Source organism: Squalius cephalus, assembly GCF_949319135.1.
Source record: "Squalius cephalus genome assembly, chromosome: 20".
In the NCBI taxonomy this organism is placed as follows: Eukaryota; Metazoa; Chordata; class Actinopteri; order Cypriniformes; family Leuciscidae; genus Squalius; species Squalius cephalus.
Window position 1 is genome coordinate 29,621,518 of NC_137141.1, and position 25,130 is coordinate 29,646,647.

A 25,130-nucleotide genomic window follows, 5' to 3' on the forward strand; every position below is an offset into this window, starting at 1 on the left:
ACCTTGTGTGTGTGTGTGTGTGTGTGTGTGTGTGTGTGTGTGTGTGTGTGTGTGTGTGTGTGTGTGTGTGTGTGTGTGTGTGTGAAACATTTGTGAGAAATAAATTTGCTTGGTTCAAATTCTTACAAATTTGAGTCACGGATTAATGGCCATATGAAAATGTCATATGCAAATGTAAACAGTTGGGAGCAAATCGGATGTGTAACAGTATATTAGATCTGTGCATTCATTCTTAAATTTATAATAATATTTCACAATGTTACTATTTTTACTGCATTTTTGATCAAATAAATGCAGACTTGATGAGCAGAAGAAAAAATGATAAAACATTGACGTGACTCTTGTCTTTGTAGGCAGTGCATTGTCACATGCAGAAACATGCTGAGGACGACAGTAAAATGGAGCCATGAGGGGCCAATGGAATATCACAGACATAGTCTCCTCTTTTCCCATATTGGGAATGTCTCATTCAGCCCTCACCAGAGGAGCCCTTTTTTATATGACCCATCAGATACCAACAACTGCCACTTAGATGATGCTGACTCCACAGTTTAAATGATGGATGATTTTAATCGCTCAGAAATTCTGAGACAAAAATAAACAAAAAAGACATACAAGTGTTAATGTTAATTCAGACAAAAAGAAGAAAATTTGCCCTTCTCTAAGTGGATGTGATTGGTATCTCTAAGTCTTTCTGAATTTGTCTCTTCTCTTTCACTTCTATCTGAAGTGTGAAATATGCTCAGTTCTTTTATACCGACGTGGCATTGCTCTGATACTCTCCTGGAAGGGATTGATTTCTGTGTCAGATGCTTCTACATGTCTGTCATCATCAGATCTGATTTACTGACCAAATTAAGACAGAGAAACTGTGGGAAACGGTTGGGTACCGGGACAGCAACAGAGGTGCGGCAGCTCCCTCAGCAAACACGTGTGGCTCACTGTTGTGTGTGTGTGCGGTCTGAGTTTAGAGACGTTATGATGTGGAGTGATTTAAGAAAGCGTGAGACTTGTCAAGCAACTAGATTTTGTGTTTTTTTTGTTTTTTTTATGAAGGACATCTTTCTCAAGTTGCATCGCTCTGTTTGTTTGTGTTGTCTATATTCTTGACAACTTTTACATCTAAATCTGGTTTCCAAATAAAAACTATTTTAGTTGTTTCTGCTTTTATTTCTTTTAATTGATCATTTAAATATAGTTGTTTGAGTGGTTGAATCTATTTCCTCTCTTTTTTTTCCTTCTTTTTTTTTGTTTTTTTTCTGTGGTTGCTCATCAATGAAGCAAAGTTGACGGATTCAGGTGTGCTGTGACTCGAGACTGCAGTTGAAATGTGTTTGCTGTGCTGTTGACAGAGACTGAAACGTGACAGTTGGTGTGCGTAAGCCTTTGAGAACACACAAATGTGTTTTGTGACAGTGTGTACAAGAAGACACGAAGACTATTTTGTTTTCCATATTTTTCTGTAGCAAAGAAGTTGTTATATATTTTCTCCACAGTATTTTGTGGCAGTTGTGGAGATGAGATTTGTAGTTTTATGAAAGTACAGGAGGGTCCTCGCACTGGAAAGTACCTTTATTTTTCTGTGCGAGAATGAAAGTTGTAGGGGCGATAAACACGGGAGGTGTTTTTGTGCAGTTGGGTGCGTATTACTTCACTTCCTGTAATCCTCAGCCCTATTACAAACCAAAACCAAACTTAGTGTAACTGTAAACATTTATTGACATCTTAACATCCTAACATGGTCTCTGGTGTTAGATTTTATACGGAGTAACAGCACTATCTCCTGTCAGTTGAAAACGGATTTGTACTCTCCTCTGACTGCCCCTGAAGTGTTGAGTTTTTAACTATATATGGTCACTCTGGGGTTTTTCTTTTTTCGTTTCTTTTTGTTAGGTTATATCATAATGGATGAAGATACAGCTTGTTTTTCCACCCAGTCATAGCCTTTGAAATGCATCTCAGCTCTTTGCTATAGTTGTGTGTTGCTGAGGAGAGTTTGCAGCCAACCTCTTACCTGGTATTCCCAAGTTTCTCACACTTGTTGATCTCAAATACTATTAAATCTTTATAGACATTTTGTACACACGCTATTGAAACAAACAGAATTAAAAAACAATATATACATAACTGTGCTATTGTGTCAGTTTCTTTTATCCTAAGGGGAAATTTGCTTTCATAGAGGTTATATTTCAGTATAGTACTTCACTTAACACTTTTAGGCCTGGTATCACAGACAGGGCTTAGATTAACCCAGGATTAGGCCTGTTTAATTAGGACATATAAGTAGCTTTTATAAACATGCGATTACTGATTTGCATCTTGAGACAAAACAATGGCACTGATATATTTTAAGATATGTCAGTGTAAGTTGCTTTCAGTTAAAACAGCTCAAACATGCATTTTAGTCTGGGACTAGGCTTAAACCTGGTCTGTGAAACCGGGGGATAATGAATAAACTGCAAATCTAGTAATAAAGGCTTATTAGAGAACTATAGATAAACTATTATCTAACATGGCATAAAAATAGTTTTAACATTACATATTTTACTGGTGACTTCATTCGTCAAGCTCAACCATGCAACCCTGTTACCAGTGTTATTGTGTGGAAAACTAATATGTACTTGAATATATGTTTGTTTAATTATTTCTAGAATGTAATATCACATAACAGGGTATTAAAGGCTGAGACCCACATTTTGTAACAGGGCTGAAACCAGATATTATTATAAAATAAATGGTGAAATAAAGAGCTTGTACAATATAAAGCTTTAACAGACCCTTTGTTGAAAAAGTGAAATTTCCCAATTTTATTTTGTAATTGGCACTTTATGCTTATGTTTAAATAATTAGGCTTTACAAAACAGCATTCTTGTTTTTCCTGGGAAAGCACTTCAACCAAGAACTACACAATTATTTATTTTGTTAAACGGGTGAAGTCAGTACACTCATTTGAACAAATGGTTAAATGGGGGTCAAGCACAAAAACAAAAAAGCCTAGGATCGACCCATGTCTTTGCCCACAGTTATGAAATGAAGACCTTGAATCCTGCCATCCGTCATGAGTTCTGAGATGTTCCCTGATGATTCTCCTCCAGTGATTAAGTTTCCTCACCTGGTTCATCATGTTTTTCATTTCCTATTATGTTAACTTACAAAACAAAACAACCAGGATTTGAAACAACAAGGACCATCTACATGGCCCTGCTTTGTTTTTTTAATGGATTTTGATATTACCAAATGGGAACAAAATGTGAAGCTGGGATGCATGTAAGAGTAAATATGGAGAGACATTCTCTAAGAAAGCTGAATCAGAGAGAGTGGTGGTATGATGAAAAGAGTTTGTGTCAGATGCCACAGAGCAAAAAGAATATTAGAAGAGAAAAAATAATGCTAATGCAAACATCAAGATGAGACTTTGTTGGCGTATCCAAAAAGTTTGTTTTTGTAGCCTGAACTCGCATGAAACCCAATGTTTACAAACCTGATCCGAACCACGTCCATATGTGGTGTGAAATCGGAATCAAATCTGGATTGTGTTTCAGTGTGAATGGTCAAACTGAATCATCATTCGTAAAGCACTGTGTATTCAATACCCCATATTGTCAAGAATTATATATCCGAATCTACTTGATCTAGTGTTATCATTTTATGTAATGTTAGATAATCCGTTATATATTAGGTCCATCAGCATATGGCAAAGAAGAAATCTCAGCGTCATGTAAATTAGCATCTTTTGAGGCTGGTTGAGGTAAAAGAGAAATGCTGTCTGTAGCACCAGGGTAGACAAACTGAATGTTCATGTGAAAAGAATGATGACTTTGAGGAACGAATTACAACAGAAAACCAGAAATCATGCTAAAAGTTACACAATGACGTGCCTCAAAAGTCGCTTGTGCACAACGCCCCTGAAAACGTTTCCTGCGCAATCTGACTAAAAAAAGTGACATCGGTCTATAACACTATTACTCATTTCCCCATCATGACAATCCCTAATAAAATTGAAGTAATCGTGTAAAGTTTCTCGAGTTGGTGTTCAATGTGGGCTGAGGTACAGAGAAAGAGGTAACAGTAGTCTGGCACATTGAGTGTTGAGGTAAAAGCTGGTAGTTCTGGTCCTTGCCGAGTCTGGGCTCGCCTGGATCCGTAGGTCTAGGCATACATGGTTAGCTGGAGCCACTGGAGAAATTGAAATAGCGGTTTAACATTTTGTAATCAGCTAACCTACAGCTTTAAAAGGAAGGCTTTTGGCGTTAGAAGGACTCGGACATGATGCTTCACATTAAATCTTAAGATCGCTCACCTCCAGTACATTAAGTCTGATGGTGCCGTCTCCACCTCGATCAAAGGCCTGGAATGCTCCTACAAAGAGAACAGGTTCACTTCAGACAGCACACATGTATGTTGCTTGTGGATGATTATTAGCATCCACAAGCCCCAAATCAATTGTGTTGTTGTGTTGAAGCGGCTCTGTGTGTGTGTTCCCCATGACTTACTGATGTTTTTACTGGATATTGAACTTAGTCATCTTAGTTTGATAACTTTTAGTGTTTAAAGGAGTTTAATATGAAACATTTTCTGAAAAATGCGGACATTTTCTTTGTCCTCGCACATTCTTGTTCAACCCTGTTATGCTGAGATTCGTTCCAGTGTTTTTTAGTTCAATCATGTCTGCATTGCACTAATCCATTCCCTCTTTTTAGGTAAATCGTGGCCATGATTGAACTAAAGTAAACAAGGGGATGAATTAGTACAGCGTGGTGACTACTGAACTAAAACGAGAGAACGAATTCATAAAATGTGGCTACAAATGAAGTTGTGGGAACAAATTTTTAATTCGTGGCCACAATGTTGCTGTAAAAAAGTTTTTTTAAATAGTCTTTCTGACATCATATTTAATAGAGACTTTTATTATTATTTCATTGTTTACACTTTAATTGGTCTTACCAAGCTCAAAAGTTCAACTCTGTTATTAGTGTTATGAGGGGAAAAAGTCAGTGATCAGTCAGCAATTTTTTACAGAAAAGAAATATTGTTCTTGGCACAACCCACAAGAATATTGACTGCAGGAAAATGTTATAATTATTATTATAATGTTATATTTGTTTGCTAAGGCTGTAATTTGTCATTTTGTACTGACTTTAAATCCCAAGACATCTTGAATATAACAGGGTTGACAAAACACTTTAAAAGAGAAATGTTTTTTGTTGTTTTTAAAGCATTATTTATTACAAAACTGTATATAATTCCAAACCTACTATGACAAACTTAACATATTGTAGAAGCAAAAAGTGTTTAACGTAAAAAGTGACCAGCTTAAATGGCACCACTTCCTGATAAAGACACTGTCCACTATTATTTGTTGTACTATTTGCCAGTGAAAAAGGCACATGTGTTTGCAGTTAATTTTAGCAACTTACTGAACATCCCCTCCAGTCGTACAAGACAGCTGACAAAACTGTCAAAGTCCACGTTCATGTTATCATTGGCGTAGCGCATGGTGACGATGTCGTACAGCTGGTTATTCAGACGGAACCCTGAGTGACAAACAAGACACGTGACTGTACAGTGACAAGTCCATTAGTGTTAGTCTAGTCAAATGTTCTTCAACATGAGAACAGATCCACTTACAGTAGAAATGCATGAAAACCTTCTAACCTGCATCATTGATGGCGTTTCTCATCTCATAGCTGCTGATAGTGCCAATATGATCAAAGTCATAGCGCTTAAAGATTCCCTGCAGACAAAATTCATAAAGTCAATATGTGCAGCAATCTTTTTTTACACTCACCCGCCACTTTATTAGGTACACCATGCTAGTACCGGGTTGGACCCCTTTTGTCTTCAGAACGGCCTTAATTCTTCATGGCACAGATTCAACAAGATGCTGGAAACATTCCTCAGAGATTTTGGTCCATATTGACATGAGAGCATCACACAGTTGCTGCAGATTTGTCGCCTGCACATCCATGATGCGAATCTCCCGTTCCTCCACATCCCAAAAATGCTCTATTGGATTGAGATCTGGTGACTGTGGAGGCCAATTGAGTTTAGTGAACTCATTGACGTGGCGTTTAAACAATGCTCAAGTGGCCCAAAATGTGCCAAGAAAATATCCCTCACACCATTACAGCACCAGCATCCTGATCCATTGATACAAGGCAGGATGGATCCATGCTTTCATGTTGTTTACCCCAAATTCTGACCCGACCATCTGAATGGTGCAGTAGAAATCAAGATTCATCAGACCAGGCAACGTTTTTCCAATCTTCTATTGTCTAATTTTGGTGAGCTTGTGTGAATTGTAGCCTCAGTTTCCTGTTCTTATCTGATAGGAGTGTCACCGGTGTGTCTTCTGCTGCTGAAGTCCCTCTGCTTCAGGGTTGGATGTGTTGTGTGTTCAGAGATGCTCTTCTGCTTCAAGGTTGGACGTGTTGTGTGTTCAGAGATTGTTGTGTGTTCAGAGATGCTCTTCTGCTTCAAGGCTGGACGTGTTGTGTGTTCAGACTCAGAGATTGTTGTGTGTTCAGAGATGCTCTTCTGCTTCAGGGTTGGACGTGTTGTGTGTTCAGAGATTGTTGTGTGTTCAGAGATGCTCTTCTGTTTCAGGGTTGGACGTGTTGTGTGTTCAGAGATTGTTGTGTGTTCAGAGATGCTCTTCTGTTTCAGGGTTGGATGTGTTGTGTGTTCAGAGATGCTCTTCTGCTTCAGGGTTGGACGTGTTGTGTGTTCAGAGATTGTTGTGTGTTCAGAGATGCTCTTCTGCTTCAGGGTTGGATGTGTTGTGTGTTCAGAGATGCTCTTCTGCTTCAGGGTTGGACATGTTGTGTGTTCAGAGATTGTTGTGTGTTCAGAGATGCTCTTCTGCAGACCTCAGTTGTAGCGAGTGCTTATTTGAGTTACTGTTGCCTTTCTATCAGCTGAACCAGTCTCGAACCATTCTCCTCTGACCTCTGATATCAACAAGGCATTTTCACCCACAGAAGTGCCGTTCACTGGATATTTTCTCTTTTTCTGATCATTCTCTGTAAACTCTAGAGATGGTTGTGTGTGAAAATCCCAGTAGATCAGCAGTTTCTGAAATACTCAGACCAGCCCGTCTGGCACCAACAACCATGCCACGTTCAAACTCACTTAAATCCCCTTTCTTCCCCATTCTGATGCTCAGTTTGAACTTCAGCGGATCATCTTGACCATGTCTACATGCCTAAATGCATTGAGTTGCTGCCATGTGATATATGTGATATATGATATATGCATAAATGAGCAGTTGAACAGGTGTATCTAATAAAGTGGCCGGTGAGTGTATGTATGGGGAAAGAATGAGGACAAACCTGCCAGTGTTTGATTTTGTTCCACAAGTGTCTAAACTCTTGTAGGTTAAGTCTTCCTGTTCCATCCATCTGTGCGATAAGGATTAAGAAAACTTTGCTTGCAATATTCTACACTACAACCTCTGCTTTAAAATGAAATCTAATGTAATTCTAACAGCGAAACTAGTGATTATGCCTAAATTGACAAGTCAAGTAAATTGTTAAGAATATAAATTCCTAACTTAATATTACAATGTTGAAATGTAGTATTCTATGCTTTCGTTTATCATTAATAATGATAATAATTACATAATAATTGAAAATGATAATTACACACTTAACAAGGCCGTAACCCTATTAACTGGTGGAAACAACTGACATGAGAAAACTGTTTTGGATAAATACCTCAGAATGGATTTACCATTATCAGCATTATGCTAACATAACAATATTTGGTAACACTTTAGTTTATGGTCCAATTCTCACTATTAACTAGTTGCGTATTAGCATGTGCATTGCTAGCATATTGGCTGTTTATTAGTACTTATAAAGCACATATTAATGCCTCATTCTGCATGACTATATTCTACATCTCTTAATCCAACCCAATTCCTAAACTTAACAACCGTACTAACTATTAAAAAGCAGTAATTAGGAGTTTATTGACGCAAAAGTCGCAGTTAATAGAGAGAATTGGACCCTAATCTAAAGTGTGACCCAATATTTTAGCTTGATAGCACCTTCAAAACAGACATGCAATCTTGATACAAAGGATACATCCATGAGGGCGATCATGCTTCTACAGTTCTCTCGACTGAAGCCCTCAGTGTGTATGTCTTTGTCTGTAAATAGCAGATAGTTTCCTGAAGACAGTATACAGAAAAACCATAACCCAGAAGCAATCATTCAAAGATACGTACATTTAGACACCACCTTGTTCAAGACATCGTTGAGTTCACTGGCTGAGATCTCCATTTGCTGCAAGACATAAGAATAAACAGAAAGCCAGGTGTGGTGTTTATTACAGCCAAGTAAAACAGTAATGATATTGCAATTACCATTGTTACCACTGGCATGGCCAATTACCAGTCCCACCCCACCTCCATACTCACACTCCCCCCAGCGCTCAGTGGCTCCCCAGTACTCACGTCCCCCGCGATCTCCTGGAAAATGGACAGGAACTGCTGGTCCTCCTCACTCTCTTCCCCAGTTGAAGCTGGAGCCGGCTGATCAGACATGGTAGTTGTAAATTACACGTTAGAACTGAATTTATTCTCTCATTTTCATTGTGTCAATAGCTAAAGAATCTGATCACTTTTAGATAAAAAAAGATTTTACGCCTCTACAGGGCTCTGTGTGAACACCAAGAATGATTACTATAAAGATATCTATATTAGCGTCCACCAACAGATGATATCGTTCTGTTTATTATAAGTATGCGCTGCAGTTCTGATTGGCTGTCAATGTTTTTATTATTCATCAGCTGGAATGAAAAACACTAGGAAAATTACTCCAACGATTTCTGTCATTATTGTAGTTAACGACACATTGTGGTGTGGACTCTACTGTTCTTTTACATTTATAATGATTTTTAAAAGTATATCTTTAGCATTATCGTTATACTTAGTGTCCTTGGTGTGAACGGGCTGCCCTTCAAAATAACAGTCACATAAAATATTGAGAAATAAGAATATGAACTGAAACCTTTGAAATATTTATATTTATTTAAAATGCTTGCATGTGTGAAATCCCCTAGCCAACGGGTTGCAACATATTTCTGAGTGTTTTTTATTGTGTTACGTTACTGTATAGTTGCTGAAATGTTCTGGGTTGTTGTAAGAGAATAGTTAGGTGGTTGAAAGAGTCCATCACGAGTCTGATATTCTTTCAAAAAAGAGGATTTTTTTTTAGAATTAATTTCTTTTTTTGGAAAAATGTGCAATTCTTTAACATATTCTTAAGAAGTTCTGAAATATTAGAAGAATTTAAGAACAATATGACAAGCTTTGGTGTTATCTCATATATGGCAGTTCTTGCGGAAGATGCGTTTTTGTAGAATTGTTATTGAATTTCGATTTCAGCTAAATGTCACGTAATGCATAATCATGATCAAAAGTGTTACTTAAGAGTATATGTATATGTAACTAATGTTATATTGCAATGCTTAAAGGTGCGGTGAGCGATTTCTGAGAAACACTGTTGATATTTGAAATCAACTCAAACAAACACACCCCTCTCTTCATTGCTCCACCCACAAAATGCACTAACATGCAATGTAAGATTGGATCTCACTTCATAATAGCTGAGGCGAAGCAAAATAATGCTTTGCGAAAAATAAAGCGAAGATGATGAACGAATGACAAGGAAGAACAAAAAACGAACATTCAGTACACAAGAGTCCATACAAGCAAGTGTTGGTTGTTAGTCCCCAGCAGCACACCAGCTCCAGACAAACAATGACACTCAAAACTGTCCTATAGCTAACATTACAACAACAGCATATATTGGTTCTGTGAAACACAACAAAACCAATGTAACTCACGTATGGAGCAGAAAGGCCTTCCCGCTTTGGTCTCTCCAGCACTGGAAAGCTTTTCTAATAGTAGCACCGGTCCTAAAACCCTGATCCCTGATCAAAACCCTTCTTTTTTCAGTGATATACCTCTGACCTTTTCTCTTTTGTAATGTCTCTCAGCCATCTCTCTTTCAACAGTCTTTCTTCAAATCTTTCTCACTCTCTTATGAGTGGACACGCCCCCTGCTGCTGATTGGCTACAAGTGTGTTGTGCTGCTCGGGTCCGATCCACTTTCAACAGTGTTTCTCAGAAATCGAGTACCGGTTACCGCACATTTAATATTTGAAACAACCCAATAAATTAATTAAACATCTCACTTTTGGACAATTTGGAGTTTATCCTAACTTGGAGATGTTTCTTATGGTGATTTTTAAGAAAGAAAAAAGTTAAGAATGTTTTTGGGATTACAAAATATTAGTGAGAAAATAAGAAAATATCAGTTAAGAACTTCATTCTTAAGAATGTCTTGTCTCTAGATGTCAAGTCTCTCCTTCTAGTTCAGTCTATGGGATTTTATCCATTTTTCATTACAAGTTGTTGTAATATCTGCCTTCAATACTTCCAGCCGAAGTCCAGTGCTTATGTTTAGCGGTTTGGTACTATTTGAAATAAGGGAACGTCTTAGCTGAACTCAGATTTCATTCATTTCTAAATGATCAAGAACTTACCACTGGATGATCAGCTTCAATCCTGTTCTCTATCTCCCTGAGAAGAAACCAACAAACATTTGTCACCATAGTAGACAGCACAAGACATCAAAGATCTTTTGGGGAGCCTTTGTTTTTTCCATATAGTATGTCTTTCCTGTCTTTTGAGCCCCTTTTGATAAATAGCCAAATGAGCACTTTTCTCAGGATACATCAGCCATATAAACATATGTGCCTTTTTTCTGTGATAACTGATTAGGAGTTACTCATACTTACCATGTGTAAATAATCTTTAAAGTATGATTACCTTCAAATATTATTAATGATAAATGTTAACGTTAATTCTCTGCATGTTTAAATGTTTTTTTTAAAAGTTTGATTAATGGTTACAGTGATTATCACTGGGCCAGTGACTCATTTACATTTAGGCCACAGCAAGAAACTGTAAATCATGACATGATCCTTATTAAAATACTGTGAATCCTTGTCATCAGGGCTTGACCTGCAGCATCATCAGTATTCCTTGGAGACCTTCATCAGTCCTTTGTGTATCCATGTCTTCCTTGTAGCTGAAGTTTAATTGTGCGGCAAGACTGGGTCAGAACTGAAAGAGAATGTTTACCGGAGGGTCCCAAAATGTGCTGTTGCTTGTCCTAAAAAAGATTCCATTACAGCCTCGAACTGGGGCCGATTTCTTCCAGCTCTACAAATCAAATTGTCATTAAATTTTTTGTCCTTGTGGTTTTCTCCACCCCCTTTCCCAATTGTTTCCCATCCCTTCTGTAAAGTTAACTACTATGAAACTACCTTGGTATTCTTGTGATAATATAACCATGACCCTAGTCTTTGTACATAAAATATATTTTGGTGAGGATTTAAAGAGCCCTTTTGCACCCACTGACATGAGTATTAACTTCTGTAACAGCTGCTTTCCAGCCAGATGTTTCAGAAGTTCTTCACCTATGACACAATTTAACGTAACAGAGTACTTACAAACAACTACAAAAAAACAAGTTTACAAGCAAACACCAGAAAAATTAGGATGTCAGATCAGCGTTACAGAGTTCATTTTTACGGAGCCCCATACATGACATAAGGAAAAATATAGATAATGTGGAGCTAATTAATTGCCAAAAATTTTTAACTAAATTAATCGTTTCCATAATTTAAAGGTACAATATGTGTTATTTTTTTTATTAACTACATTTAAATAATGAGTCAATAGATCATCAATCCCTCTTCCAAAACTTGTTTTTATTCATTATGGTAATCCTTACTATAAGTGTGATGGGTGATTTTCGCTTGAAATTGCGTGCATAAGTCACTCGCCTGTGCGTGTCTCATCATATCCGTAAATAGAGAAAAGTTTCTCCGGCTACTTTGACGCGTGTATGGTGTGTGAGTGGCAGAGGTTAGTTGTTGTCACGAGCGAGAAAAGTTGACATGGAGCAGCTAAATCACAAACCACTGGAGAATCACCCGTTTAAATAAACTGAACAGAGGAGAGTCTGCCGGCAAAAACAGATCGTGACAGAGCTCGTAATAAAACAAGAATCAACATTAACTTGGCTTTTTAGGGATGGCAAGAACTGAGGGATTTGAAATGTTGTAAAAGTGATGTAGAGATGCCATTTTTTATTACTCAACAGGTGAGTAAGGTATTTTATTGAACTGATAAATTAGCTCTCTAACAGAGTTCATAGTAAAGCATAGTATCTATTGTGAAGGGTCATTTCATTGTGGCTGTTATAGTGCTGTGCTAGAATTAATTTTCAAGGAAATATTGTGTCTATTAATGGTTAGAGCTACAGTAATACCGTCAGCTGAACTGGTTATGTCTTTGAAGCCTAGTAGTGAATGTTTTATGAGCAGAGCCAAAGCACAACCAAAACAATGTTCTTCTGCAAAATGTATGCAGTTTTGTTTTTTAACCGCTAGAGGGCGAAAAGTTGCATAGTGTACCTTTTACTAATTTAAAACAAGGCAATTAATTAGTACAACATAGGAACGAATTAAGTCACGTGTGGAAACTTTTCATTCGTGCTGACAATCTATTTTCCCCCTCTCATGTCATGTGCGGAGCTCCGGAATTTTTTCCTCATAATACAAAAGTAATTTTCTTAGGGGCCATTCACAACAAATGAGTTTTTGTCTTTAAAAATGCGAGACACAGGGCAGTGAAATTGAAAAAAAAAAACCCCGCAAAATGTGTTTCTCTGAGAGCTGCATTTCTAAAACGGTTCATGCGTGCAATGCTGTAAAAGACACCAGAGGGCAGCGCAAATTGTCAAAAAATCGTCCGTCTAGCACGTTTACATAAAAAACAATAATAAAGCTGCACAACGGAGTGAAAAACGCATTCTGTGTGCCAGCATTTTTATTTTTCGAGTAAAAATGTTTATACATTTAAGAACCAAAAAATATTAAACATTTGTTTTCCGAGAATTTTTTTATTATTATTTAATTTAATTTAATTCAATTTATTTATCCTGTTTATGGATGTTCCGAAATATTTTCTGACAAAAATACTTAAGAAATTGTTTTTTTTTGCTTTATGAGGATAAATTTACTCAGACATCATTGTATGATAATATAAATAAAAAAACCACCAGCCCTCTCATCCCTTCTGCTCTCACTCACTCAGAGGTATTTCTCCTTTCAGAGAAGACGCGGAGGATGAACTCGCCTTCCTGGTGGGGCTCGTATGTGGAGGGAACGATGACGTACTCCCCTGGACTCAGACGGAAGCGCTGGGTCACCTCTCGCAGGTTAATGTACGCCCTGGAGCGGGCCTTAGAGGAGTTAGACGTGAAGAACTCCTTCTGCATGTGCTGCTTGTTTCCGTGCATCTGACAGACAGAGAAACACAACAGCAGAAAAAAGGGAATTTGATCAGACACAATCACAAAGGTGTTTATATTCCATCTATAAAACAACACTAGTTCTAAAAGAGCAAAGAAACTGCATGAACATGAGCATGATATACACAAGCCTTGGGTCCAAACATTGGATCTCCACATTTCCATACCTCCTTTGGCACCTATGGGCAAATAGAAAGAGTTAAAAGAGTGTTGGATTCATCTTTATCACTATTTGCATGCTTTTGTATCATTTTAGTGATTATCTCTCTGAAGATTAAATATAGTAGCATTGATACCTCATAGATGGAAAATCCAATAGTGAAGAGATTTGCACCCAACTTGCGTTCTCTACGTCTGTTTTTCTGCATTAGAGCAACAACAAAAGTGCACGCTACTTCATCATCCTCTGGGTCGTCATCTTCCTCCAGAAGACGCAGGCGGTATTGTGGATTTGTCCAGAATGTGTCTATAGGAAACCACACAAATAATATGAATGTTTACTTCGTTGAAGCCAATATTGTTTTTTTTTGCAAGACATTATTTTTAGTTTTTTATATTTTGACCTGTGAAGCACTTTGTGATGCATTTTATGTATAATAGATACTATACAAATTAAATGGAAAATTTATATCAAAATCAAAATGTAAATACTTTTTTGTTGTTGTTTTAAAATCATATCTAAAGCTTTTTAAGAACTTTTTTTAAGAGACCCGCACAAATAATAGTTCAAATAATAAACATTTTTACAAAAACAAGTTTTATAAAATTATTAACATTTATTACATCATATATAGAGGTAATATGAAAAGAAAATGCAATCAAAACTGTCCTCGCCAAATGGTATGATATAAACACCATAAAGTAAACAGCAACCAATCAGCTGCGCTATGTATATGAAGATGCGATCGCTACCAAATTGAGTTAAGGACCTATCAGCCTGCGCCATCTAGAGTTTCATGACAGAACTTGGTATTTAATTAAATCATAGCCTTTTGAAATTTAATTATCACATTAAGTCATATCATGATCTGTCCCTAAATTTAAGAACTTAGATATTAAATTGACTTTTTATGACCTGAAACTTGATAAACTAAATTTCTTAAGGACCCATGGGGACCCTGTTTTTTTTTCTTCTTTTTTTTCAGTTTGTTAAAATCACACCCACCTGGATAATTCCTACATCCTCCAGCAGAGCAGCCTCTTATCCAGCGTCCCTCATTAACAGACACCGTCCATTTGTGGAGCTTATCATCCTCCAGAGCATCAGGGGTCAGGTTGCAAATCTCAATTTTTGTGTAATTTTTCTTAAAATCATCAAATGACATCCTATGGGTTGATGACAATAATGTGAATGATTATCTTTGTGAATAAAGATATGGACTTATTTTCATGGTCATGGAGCTTTGGAGCTTCTTCTGGTCTTGGTCTGGACTCAGACTCGAATGAGCTGTTCTCATCCACAACACTCTATATCATTCTCATAATTCATTATGAGGATATGTTTGCTTGTTGATTTTTTTAACTCACCAAAATTCTCCATCTTCAGCATTCTGATGCTGGAGTTTCTCTTTTTCAGTTTTAGAGATGGTTTCCCACTCTTTTGAACTGCAGAAAAAAATGAACAATTGTAATAGTTGTATAGTAATATATATATATATATATATATATATATATATATATATATATATATATAATAATTATTATTATTATTATTATTATTATTATTTTAACCCTGTAAAGCCTGGAAAATTAAATGATAGACAGAAAAATCAAATCTTTCAAGTGGAACAGTTCATTAAAACTTTAGACAAAATATTTTATTTTATATATATATATATAAATGCTTTTTACGTATCATATTTCATGCATTAGGCTTTTATGGATCATATAGTATGATGTAGTGAGAATAAGGAGCTCTTCAGTTTTTTTTAAAACTAAGCAAAAATATGCAATTTGGTGCAGTTGCTGATAATTTTATGGACTAAAAGAAAGATAAAATTGTGATAGCTTTTTGAAGATTTTTGAAATTCTGAAGATCTTTTTAAGAGTATAGATGACTACTGTACTTACATAAAATGCACACACACACACACACACACACACACACACACACACACACACACATATATATATATCAGTCTATATCTCCCAATAATATGTCTTAGTAAGATGATATTTGTACAGAAGTGTACATATAAACGTTCCTCAAAAGTCTGATGTATCATATGTGATACTTACATTTTAACATGATTTTTCAAAAAAATTAATGTATGGATAATCAAGTAGACACAAGTAACGTCAATCCAGTAAGTGTTCATCTTGAAATATTAACAATATTAAAGTTATTCTTACATTTACTTTATAAAAATCTGTAAAGATTTCACTGCAAAAAGACACTGTATTACGACCAGAATGATACTAAAAGGCCTATTAATTGCTATAAACGTATAAACTATCAATCAGACAACAGAAAACATGTAGGAGATTGTGTACACTGTACAACTATATATTCAGCAAAGTTTTTATCATGTTAGAGGCCTTCGAACTTCGTCTTTCAAATATGATATAAAAGGCTTTTTAGGGTTAAACCGGTCTAAATTCAGGTATAAGCAGATACTCACTTATCGCTCCAAGGTCCGTTCCATTCCACCTGACCCCAGGGGTTACGCAGACGCACCAGACGCACTTTAGACTCCTTCTGCTGGGACTGTTTACACTGCAGACACAAAATATCACAATTATCATCCGAGGCTATCAGAGTTAGAAACAAGAAATACAAACTAATAGAATGTTTACCTCCTCTACAGCCGTAACGGAGTAGGCATGACCCTTCACAAGACCCGTAGTGGTACGAGTTTCAAAGCGCGCTGGAACCAGGGACTGTGGGTAAAAATGTAATTGCTTCATGGTAGGATACTAGAATTTCGACCAAAAGTTATCATTGTTTTTATAAAAAATATTTACTATCAAGAGTGTTGTAAAAAGGCCATATTATGCCCTTTTACAAAGTCTTGATTTTGTTTTTGGGGGCTACTAGAATAGATTTTAAAGGTCCCGTTCTATGTGATCCCATGTTTCAAACTTTAGTTAGTGTGTAATGTTGTTGTTAGAGTATAAATAATATCTGTAAAATTATAAAGCTCAAAGTTCAATGCCAAGCTAGATATTTTATTTAACAGAAGTTGACTACAAAAAACGGCTGGATTGGACTACACCCCTCTACTTCCTTCATTAATGATGTCACTAGAACCGTAATCTCCGCCCACAGGAACACAGGCGTATTGATGGCGAAATGTCAACAGACGTGGTTGATGTTTATCTATAATCGGATACCGCAAAAGTTTAATTCGAAGTTGTTAGTTTGCTCTGTCCATTTCACCACGGACTGTTTTTCTAACCTGGGATAATATCAAGCAGGCTTCTCTCAGCGTTTCATACTGACGAAGGGGGCAATTTCAACTATATTCCAGCAAGCGGTAAGTAGTGATTTAATATGGAAGTAGCGATCAACTTCACATCGTTTCTCTTAGTAGGATGAAAATAATCTTACTTAAACTGTGATTAATATACAGAAAGCGATCAAAGAACAATCCCTTTCCAATCGGCCAAGCTATCAATCACACAGCGCGAGTTTATCTGGACACTTGCCAAAACTCGTTATGAAATCAATGACGCTGTTACACTGCACAACGAAGCTCTTACTGTATTTATATACCTCATGTTTGCATTGGTGAAATCATTAGTGAGAGTGCAGAAACTGCGTTGCAATGATAAGATCTTTCACGCGATCAACAGACTGTCATCTGCTCAATGCTCATAACTGCAACCTTTTATGTGATGGGAATAGATCTAAATACTTAAAAAACTTCTCACGATTCGTTAATCCAGATAGCTGTAATAGTAAAAACGTATAATAGCTGTAATAGTAAAAGTTTTCCAGATAGTTCCACATGTAATGCCAGATATTTCATATGCAAACATGTCAGCCAATCACAGCAGTGGGCAACAACACTGAAGTCTCACAGCAGACACGCCCCTTCAAACAGAGTGTTCAAACCAGGGAATGAAATCAGGCTAGGAAATATGCCTTTTATTTCTAAATTATAACAATTTTTGATCTAAAAAACATACTAACTTATAAGGGCACCCCTGGAAACATTATAAAATAATAAAAATAATCCATGGAATGGGACCTTTAATGCTTGAATGTTTTAAAAACACATATTTGACATTGTTGTAGCACCTCACTTCCCAGTCCGCCAGTAACGCTCTGTTTAGTTCCTGTCTTTATGAAGCTCCTCCTTCTTGAAAGCGCAATGTGCTCTGATTGGTCAGCTGGAGCAGTGTGTTGTGATTGGTCAACCGCTTCTAGCATGTTTCGGAAATATTACACCCCTTACCATAGGGCTGAGCGATATGGCAAAAAAACAAAAATCTAGATTTTTTTACAAAACGATTGACCAATTCTCTATTTCGATTATTTTTTTATTTTTTCAATGTTTAACTAGTCAACTACAATATGATTAAAGTAAAATTCTCTTTATTAAGCATCTGGTTAAAAAAGTTCTATTCCACACCTGAAGTGATCAACATGGTGATCTGATTGGTCGACTGAACCAGTGTGTTGTGATTGGTCAACCGCTTCCAGGGCGTTTCAGAAATGTCACGCCCCTTACATTACGTGGTATTTGTTATTTAAATTATTTAAATGAAGGATCTTGTAACGTGTTTTTTCCAGGAAGAAATCTCATGACTACAATCGAGCCGTTTCGGGGAGTTCAGATTCAGTGCTTACTGATAGAGAATAACTCCGTTTGGAATGACTTTGTGCTTTGTAACTTTGCAGAGCTTTTTCATGCCCAAATACCAACATTACACACTAAAGAAAGCTGAAAATGTCTTCTGTTTGACTCACATCAATGGAGCAGCCCATGAGGGAGCCTCTCGCCAGAGCTTTCTTCATGATCTTATACAGCTCTTTAGGTGCCTCCTTCATCTCATAGAATTCAGTCACTCCACCGGTGAAGTCTTCCATTCCCTCGGCAGTGTTTCCACCCTTAAGAGCCTCATAGGAGCCATGAAGTCTGAACAGAAATACAAATGAATTACATTAAGAGAGCAGGTGCTGTGTGCACAAATTATAAAATGAATTCCTTCTGTACTTCAGTTACTGTATAGTTTCATTGGATACAATTCATTAGCTCAAAAAAGAAAGAAAAAAATACTAAAAAGAAGTGCTACAAAGAACAGTTCTGATCGTGAAAGGTAATGTTACATTTAAGATTAGGGTCATTCTTAGGAAATTGTGCCATTTGTGTGTATATGTGTCCCCATCACTGATATCATTAGAGTGTTAGTAGAGTGTTAGGGTTAAGGTTAGAATAAGTTGACATGTAGTTGTACTTATGGACCATCACAATAAAGACTTATACACTGTAAAAAATTTCTAACCCTCCCAAATCAAAAATTTCAAGTGACCGATAACATCTAAATTTTTCAATTGGCCCAAGTGAAATTCTGTAAACTTCAATTGGCCCAAGTGAAAATCTGTAAATTTAATTTTATAATTTACAGAATTTCACTTGGGCCAATTGAAAAATTTAGATGTTATCGGTCACTTGAAATTTTTGATTTGGGAGGGTTAGAAATTTTTTACAGTGTATTAAGCAGACAGTCTACTTATATTCTAATGAGAGTTAGTTGACATGTAGTTGCAAAGTTACTTATATAGTAGTCAACAGAATGTTCAAAAGGGACCATCAAAATAAAGTGTTGCCAATGTTTGTTTTACAGCTAAACATCATCCAGTCTGCATTATTTTTCACCATTTTGTGAATGCAATATGTGATTTAATTTGTGTATGAATATGAATCTGAAATGGAATGTACCAAAAAATGTATTGAATAAAACATGCATTTAGTGATACAGACTTTTATTCGCAAAAATAAGAGATATAAACTAAGAATTCTGAGCGATCCACGTTCTCACGGATCTGCGAAAAAGACTAAATATGCTGTATTATTCATGCCAGATCAGTAGTTGGCGATGTCACTTTGCAAAGAAACAGTGCGCACATATAGAATGAACACGTAATATGCATGTGCATGACGTCACTGTTTTCAAAAATTCACGTTTTCGTAGACGATAACAGCATTGGTTTCAAAGACTTGCACTTGAAAGTTTTCGTTTTCAAGCCCCTGAAACGCTGTGAACGAATGAACGGCCAAAACGGTTTCCGTTTTTAGTTGAAAACGGTGTTGTGTAAATGCCCAATATGAAAAAATTCTCAATTCCGAGATATAAACAAAAAAATAAAGTCAAAATTGTGAGATAAAAAGTCACAATTACCTTTCTTTTTTTTTATATTCTGTGATATTTTAATATTCTGTGATATATTTATTCCTGTGTCTACAGGCTTCCATAGTCTAGTGCGCATATACACTCACCTAAAGGATTATTAGGAACACCATACTAATACTGTGTTTGACCCCCTTTCGCCTTCAGAACTGCCTTAATTCTACGTGGCATTGATTCAACAAGGTGCTGAAAGCATTCTTTAGAAATGTTGGCCCATATTGATAGGATAGCATCTTGCAGTTGATGGAGATTTGTGGGATGCACATCCAGGGCACGAAGCTCCCGTTCCACCACATCCCAAAGATGCTCTATTGGGTTGAGATCTGGTGACTGTGGGGGCCATTTTAGTACAGTGAACTCATTGTCATGTTCAAGAAACCAATTTGAAATGATTCGAGCTTTGTGACATGGTGCATTATCCTGCTGGAAGTAGCCATCAGAGGATGGGTACATGGTGGTCATAAAGGGATGGACATGGTCAGAAACAATGCTCAGGTAGGCCGTGGCATTTAAACGATGCCCAATTGGCACTAAGGGGCCTAAAGTGTGCCAAGAAAACATCCCCCACACCATTACACCACCACCACCAGCCTGCACAGTGGTAACAAGGCATGATGGATTCATGTTCTCATTCTGTTTACGCCAAATTCTGACTCTACCATCTGAATGTCTCAACAGAAATCGAGACTTATCAGACCAGCCAACATTTTTCCAGTCTTCAACTGTCCAATTTTGGTGAGCTCGTGCAAATTGTAGCCTCTTTTTCCTATTTATAGTGGAGATGAGTGGTACCCTGTGGGGTCTTCTGCTGTTGTAGCCCATCCGCCTCAATGTTGTGCGTGTTGTGGCTTCACAAATGCTTTGCTGCATACCTCGGTTGTAACGAGTGGTTATTTCAGTCAAAGTTGCTCTTCTATCAGCTTGAATCAGTCGGCCCATTCTCCTCTGACCTCTAGCATCAACAAGGCATTTTCGCCCACAGGACTGCCGCATACTGGATGTTTTTCCCTTTTCACACCATTCTTTGTAAACCCTAGAAATGGTTGTGCGTGAAAATCCCAGTAACTGAGCAGATTGTGAAATACTCAGACCGGCCCGTCTGGCACCAACAACCATGCCACGCTCAAAATTGCTTAAATCACCTTTCTTTCCCATTCTGACATTCAGTTTGGAGTTCAGGAGATTGTCTTGACCAGGACCACACCCCTAAATGCATTGAAGCAACTGCCATGTGATTGGTTGATTAGATAATTGCATTAATGAGAAATTGAACAGGTGTTCCTAATAATCCTTTAGGTGAGTGTATACATATTAAGGGGTCGTTCACACAGAATGTGTTTTCCATTCCACTGCTCTACTTTTCCATTGTTTTTCCATGTAAACATGCTCTAGACGGACATCTTTAACCGTTGCTCTCGTGTCTTTTGCAGTGTGTTCTGTCCAAGCGGCAACCTCCCTGTCTCTTTCTTGAAACCAACACGGAAGTGAATTAAATGGCAATTCATCGACTGGCCGCTTGAGGCTGGCTGCACAAGTGAGTCAAATCTGCATCTCCCCCATGTTAAAATGCCCAACTTTACAGCAGAAAAAAACATGTTTACAGCCTGGAGCAAAAAGTGGCTTTGGTCTATACAGCTAATTTTGCCCTTCATGACGACTGTGAGGGGGGTGAATTTTTTTATAACTCATCCATTTAAATTATATTAAGCCTTAAATTTCTGCATAATTAAGGGTGTCCACTTTTGAGTGACAGGTGGATTCCCGCTGCTGTGGTCATTAGTCATCATTAGCCATTTGTCTGCTGTCTGTTAGCCGTCACGTTATCTCAGTTCATTGTCTGACTGTAAAAATAAATAAATTCGGGAGTGGCGTGCTGCCAAGATGGCGACGGTAGGCTACGCCCAATTTAGGCTTCAAAAACGGTCTTCAGAAACCTACGGGTGACGTCACGGACACTACGTCCATATTTTTTTTACAGTCTATGGTTCTGTCCGAACGGCCATTAGTGGCCTTAGTCATTTTTGCCCTGACCTTCAACCCTGTAACATTCAACCCCCCCAAAATATTTATATAACAGGGTTGACACAAAAATACTACAACGATTTACTTTGCAACCTCTAACCGTAGAGTATATTTAGGATTGGGGGTATGGACAATATGATACCTTAAATTGGCCTATGTATTTATATATGTCACATCCATAAAAAGATGTTCCAGCTTTTAAATATCAAGGACTGACCAACTCCAAAACAAAAGATGTAAATGTCAAGCACTCGATACTTACTTAGCATAAGCTTTTTCCAAAAGAGCACTCCAGAATTCATTCCTTTCAGCGGACTTGGTGAACACCAGCTGGTTGTTGAAGGTGGGAATGCGGTCATCAACAACAACGTCCACCCAGTCACCATAACGCCAGAACTGAGTAGGAAAACAGACAGAGGAAGACACGGAAATCAGGCGTAATGAAGATATGAAGTCAAAAGCTATTTTGCTCAAAAGAAAAGACACCGACCTGGAAATGGAAAATTCCAGCATAGCTTTCAGAGAAGCTCTGCTCTTGAGGTATAACACGATACAGCAGCTTGTCGTTCAGAGTCAGACATGCAATGGCAGCAAGCAACCAGCAGTCTCCTAAAATACACGAGAAATAACATTTCACAAAAACATTTTATATACTGTACATATAGACCTATTTGCAGCAAAACAGGGCCCTACACACTGCTGATCTCAGCATTTTCAGATTGTCCAGGGGAACATGCCAGGTTGGTAATCTACTCTATGAATTAGCAACCTTTGTGTCTTTGGGCTCTTTTATTGCCCATATGGGGTCACAACAATAGGAAGCGCTGCTAGTTGGATTCCCTTCCAACAGAGTAAACACAATATGGAGGGGTCCCTGCTGGACTGTTGGCCTGTATATGGGGGCCAGAGAGAGGTACTCGTTGCCATAAAGCTGCAATTACACTCTAAACACACTCTCCAAATATCAGGGTAAACAGTCTGTGACATTATTGTGTTAATGTGTTAAAGTGCTCATCTTACCCAGGTCTCCCTGGCAGATATCTGTCCTGCTGGCGCCTCCGACAATGAACTGTGGGTTTTCACATATCTCCTGCAGAACAAATGCCATCAAAGTGTTTGATTGTAACTCAGATTTTACACATACGGTAGTTTGAGAGATGCAAAGACTGATATGAATCTCTGATGTTTTGGATGAAGGGATGAATAGATGGATGGAGAGACTAGTTGTCACAAGGTTTTAAGCTAGAAGTATTGAAGCCTGTTTCCACCTCAGAGTAATAGAGTAAATGTGTATTTCTTTGTGAAATGAATTACTTGTAATCGTGTTCATAATTGCTCTCTTTTCTTGCAATTGTGACTTCATCTTTCACTTGTAATTGTGACTATATCGCACAACGTAACTTTATTTTCTGCTTTTGCAACATTATAACATTATTTTTTATATTATAGTGTGAGTATTTCGAATAATTGCGACTTTATATCTCACAATGTGACTTTAGTTCTCATAATTCTGACTTTAGTTTTCACAACTGTGACTTTCTCAGTGTGACTATTTATCACAATGTGATATATATTTCTAATTTGAAACTTTATCTCTTATGTTTCTTTTTTTCAATTTATTAAAACAAAATTTTCCGTAGAATTATCATGATATGGGTATTTTTTTATTAATCTCTGGTAGGTAATCCTGTTTATCTCAGGGGTAATCATTGACTGTCAAGTGAAATTTACATGTAATTTTATTTACTACAATATCTGTTGGCCTAAACCAGAGTTTCCTGGGGGGTTTATGAGTTGATGAAAAGCTAATGATTAAATCGTAAAAATGTAGAGGAAAAAAAAAAACAATCAAAATGAAAAATGAAAAACCTTATCTGTTTACCTCCATGTCATTTGACCATTAACCAACATCATGTGTTGTTCAATAACTGAAATATTATCTTATAATCTCAGGGGGTTCTTGAAGTAAAGTTTAGATCAAAGAGGTTCAGATGACATAAATGTTTAGGATTACTTGGCATAACAATGGTTTGAAATGTTAATGTTAATTTGTACATTTCATGAATTGCTTCGTGCTTCATAATTAAATACCCTTCTTTTATATGCTAAATGCATTGTGACAACTGACCCCACATAGTATGAAAACTATCCTTGCTGTTATCTAGTCACAAGAGGTCAAAGCATGTTCAATGAAGTGCATTTTTTTATCGTGGACAATCAGAGAATTTGCCAAATAGCTTTTTATAGCAACGACTGTGTCTATACACATGAAGAACAGCGACAACTAGACCCGGATTTCCCAACATGCCCTCTGCAATCATATCTTTTAGGTTCTTAATCCATCAGAGGCAGTTCTTGACCCATTTTGGCATCTGAGCATTATCATTTCCCATGAATGTGTGTATGTATAAGCAAATAAATCTATTTTTAGTTGTGTCATTCCATCCATCCCATGAGCCATTTCGACATCCCACCCACACTGTCAGTCCCAGTCCACTTGAACCCACACAGGCCTTCTGCCTCCTACCTTGGGACGCTTCCAGATGATGTTCTTCACTTTGTTGGACTTGTGGCCCAGCTCTTTATAGCCAAGGGAGTCCACAGTGGCAGGGAAGGTTTCATCCTCAAAAAGGGTCTTTTTCTGGAGATACTCCTGCTTGAGGAGGGTGTAGTCCTGGCCGCTGAAACGGAGAGGTTTGCTCAGGGACCCTTCGCCATCCCTTCTCTCTCTCTCCCGGATTAACCGGTCGCAAAAGAACCCAGACGGTGTATAGGGCATCGTGTCTCACTAGGACAGTGTTTTTTTTAGGGATTGGAAACACTGGCTTTTGCCACCACAACTTAAGTCTTACAAGCCAAAAATCCCTGGCATAAATTCAAACAGCTGACGTCTGATTGGCTCTCCTGCTAAATGACGCACCTTTCATGCGGTCAGGGAGTAGAAATCAGGGTTAGAAGAAAAAAAACAACGTGTGAACACACTCCTTTTACGTGCACAAACACATACACACAAACACTCCTGCATACATACACAGGCATACACAAAATGCTACAGTCTTCTCTTTGGGCTGCTCCCATTGGCTGATGAACAATGAGCATTGGGCGACGGTTGCGCTCTCGTGCCGCCATTGTAGGGCGACACAAAGGAAAGCGGTCCTGCAAAGAGAGGCCAGTGAGATGGCCTGCCTCAGCAGAAGGCATTCACAGCCTTTAAACCTGTTCTCAATAGAGTTCAGCATTAAGCACTCTCAGCATAACCACAGGCTTGACCTAACTTAACAAAACTCTCTATATTTATATCACTTTATCAACGCTTCATTTGTGTGGATAATTATCGGCCATCTACTGTAACCGAAA

At 37.5% G+C, this 25,130-nt stretch overlaps 2 protein-coding genes across 5 annotated transcripts in view; one reads left to right on the plus strand and one right to left on the minus strand.

Annotated features, from left to right (window-relative positions):
• The window catches only part of znf106a (zinc finger protein 106a), a 23,359-nt gene extending 21,227 nt beyond the window's left edge, over window positions 1-2,132 (plus strand). For all 3 annotated transcript variants that reach the window (XM_079854082.1, XM_079854083.1, XM_079854084.1), the window contains one exon: window positions 354-2,132. In XM_079854082.1, coding sequence (XP_079710208.1) covers window positions 354-410 — 57 coding nt within the window. In that variant the 3' untranslated portion in view covers window positions 411-2,132. The remainder of the gene's footprint in view (window positions 1-353) is intronic.
• capn3a (calpain 3a, (p94)) lies at window positions 1,506-24,552 on the minus strand (the record flags this gene model as incomplete). 2 transcript variants are annotated; one of them, XM_079854088.1, is made up of 21 exons in its annotated part: window positions 1,506-4,176; window positions 4,301-4,359; window positions 5,418-5,534; window positions 5,656-5,734; window positions 7,332-7,400; window positions 8,088-8,152; window positions 8,231-8,288; window positions 8,459-8,536; window positions 10,555-10,591; window positions 13,174-13,382; window positions 13,562-13,573; window positions 13,691-13,860; window positions 14,560-14,720; window positions 14,922-14,999; window positions 16,016-16,110; window positions 16,191-16,274; window positions 18,310-18,478; window positions 22,036-22,169; window positions 22,264-22,382; window positions 22,794-22,863; window positions 24,301-24,552. In XM_079854088.1, 21 exons carry the CDS (start codon window positions 24,550-24,552, stop codon window positions 4,150-4,152), a joined length of 2,142 nt encoding a protein of 713 aa, XP_079710214.1. In that variant the 3' UTR covers window positions 1,506-4,149. The 2 variants fall into 2 exon arrangements, with proteins under 2 accessions (XP_079710214.1, XP_079710213.1); XM_079854087.1 differs by having other exon boundaries at window positions 8,423-8,536.
• Window positions 24,553-25,130: the final 578 nt, after the last annotated feature.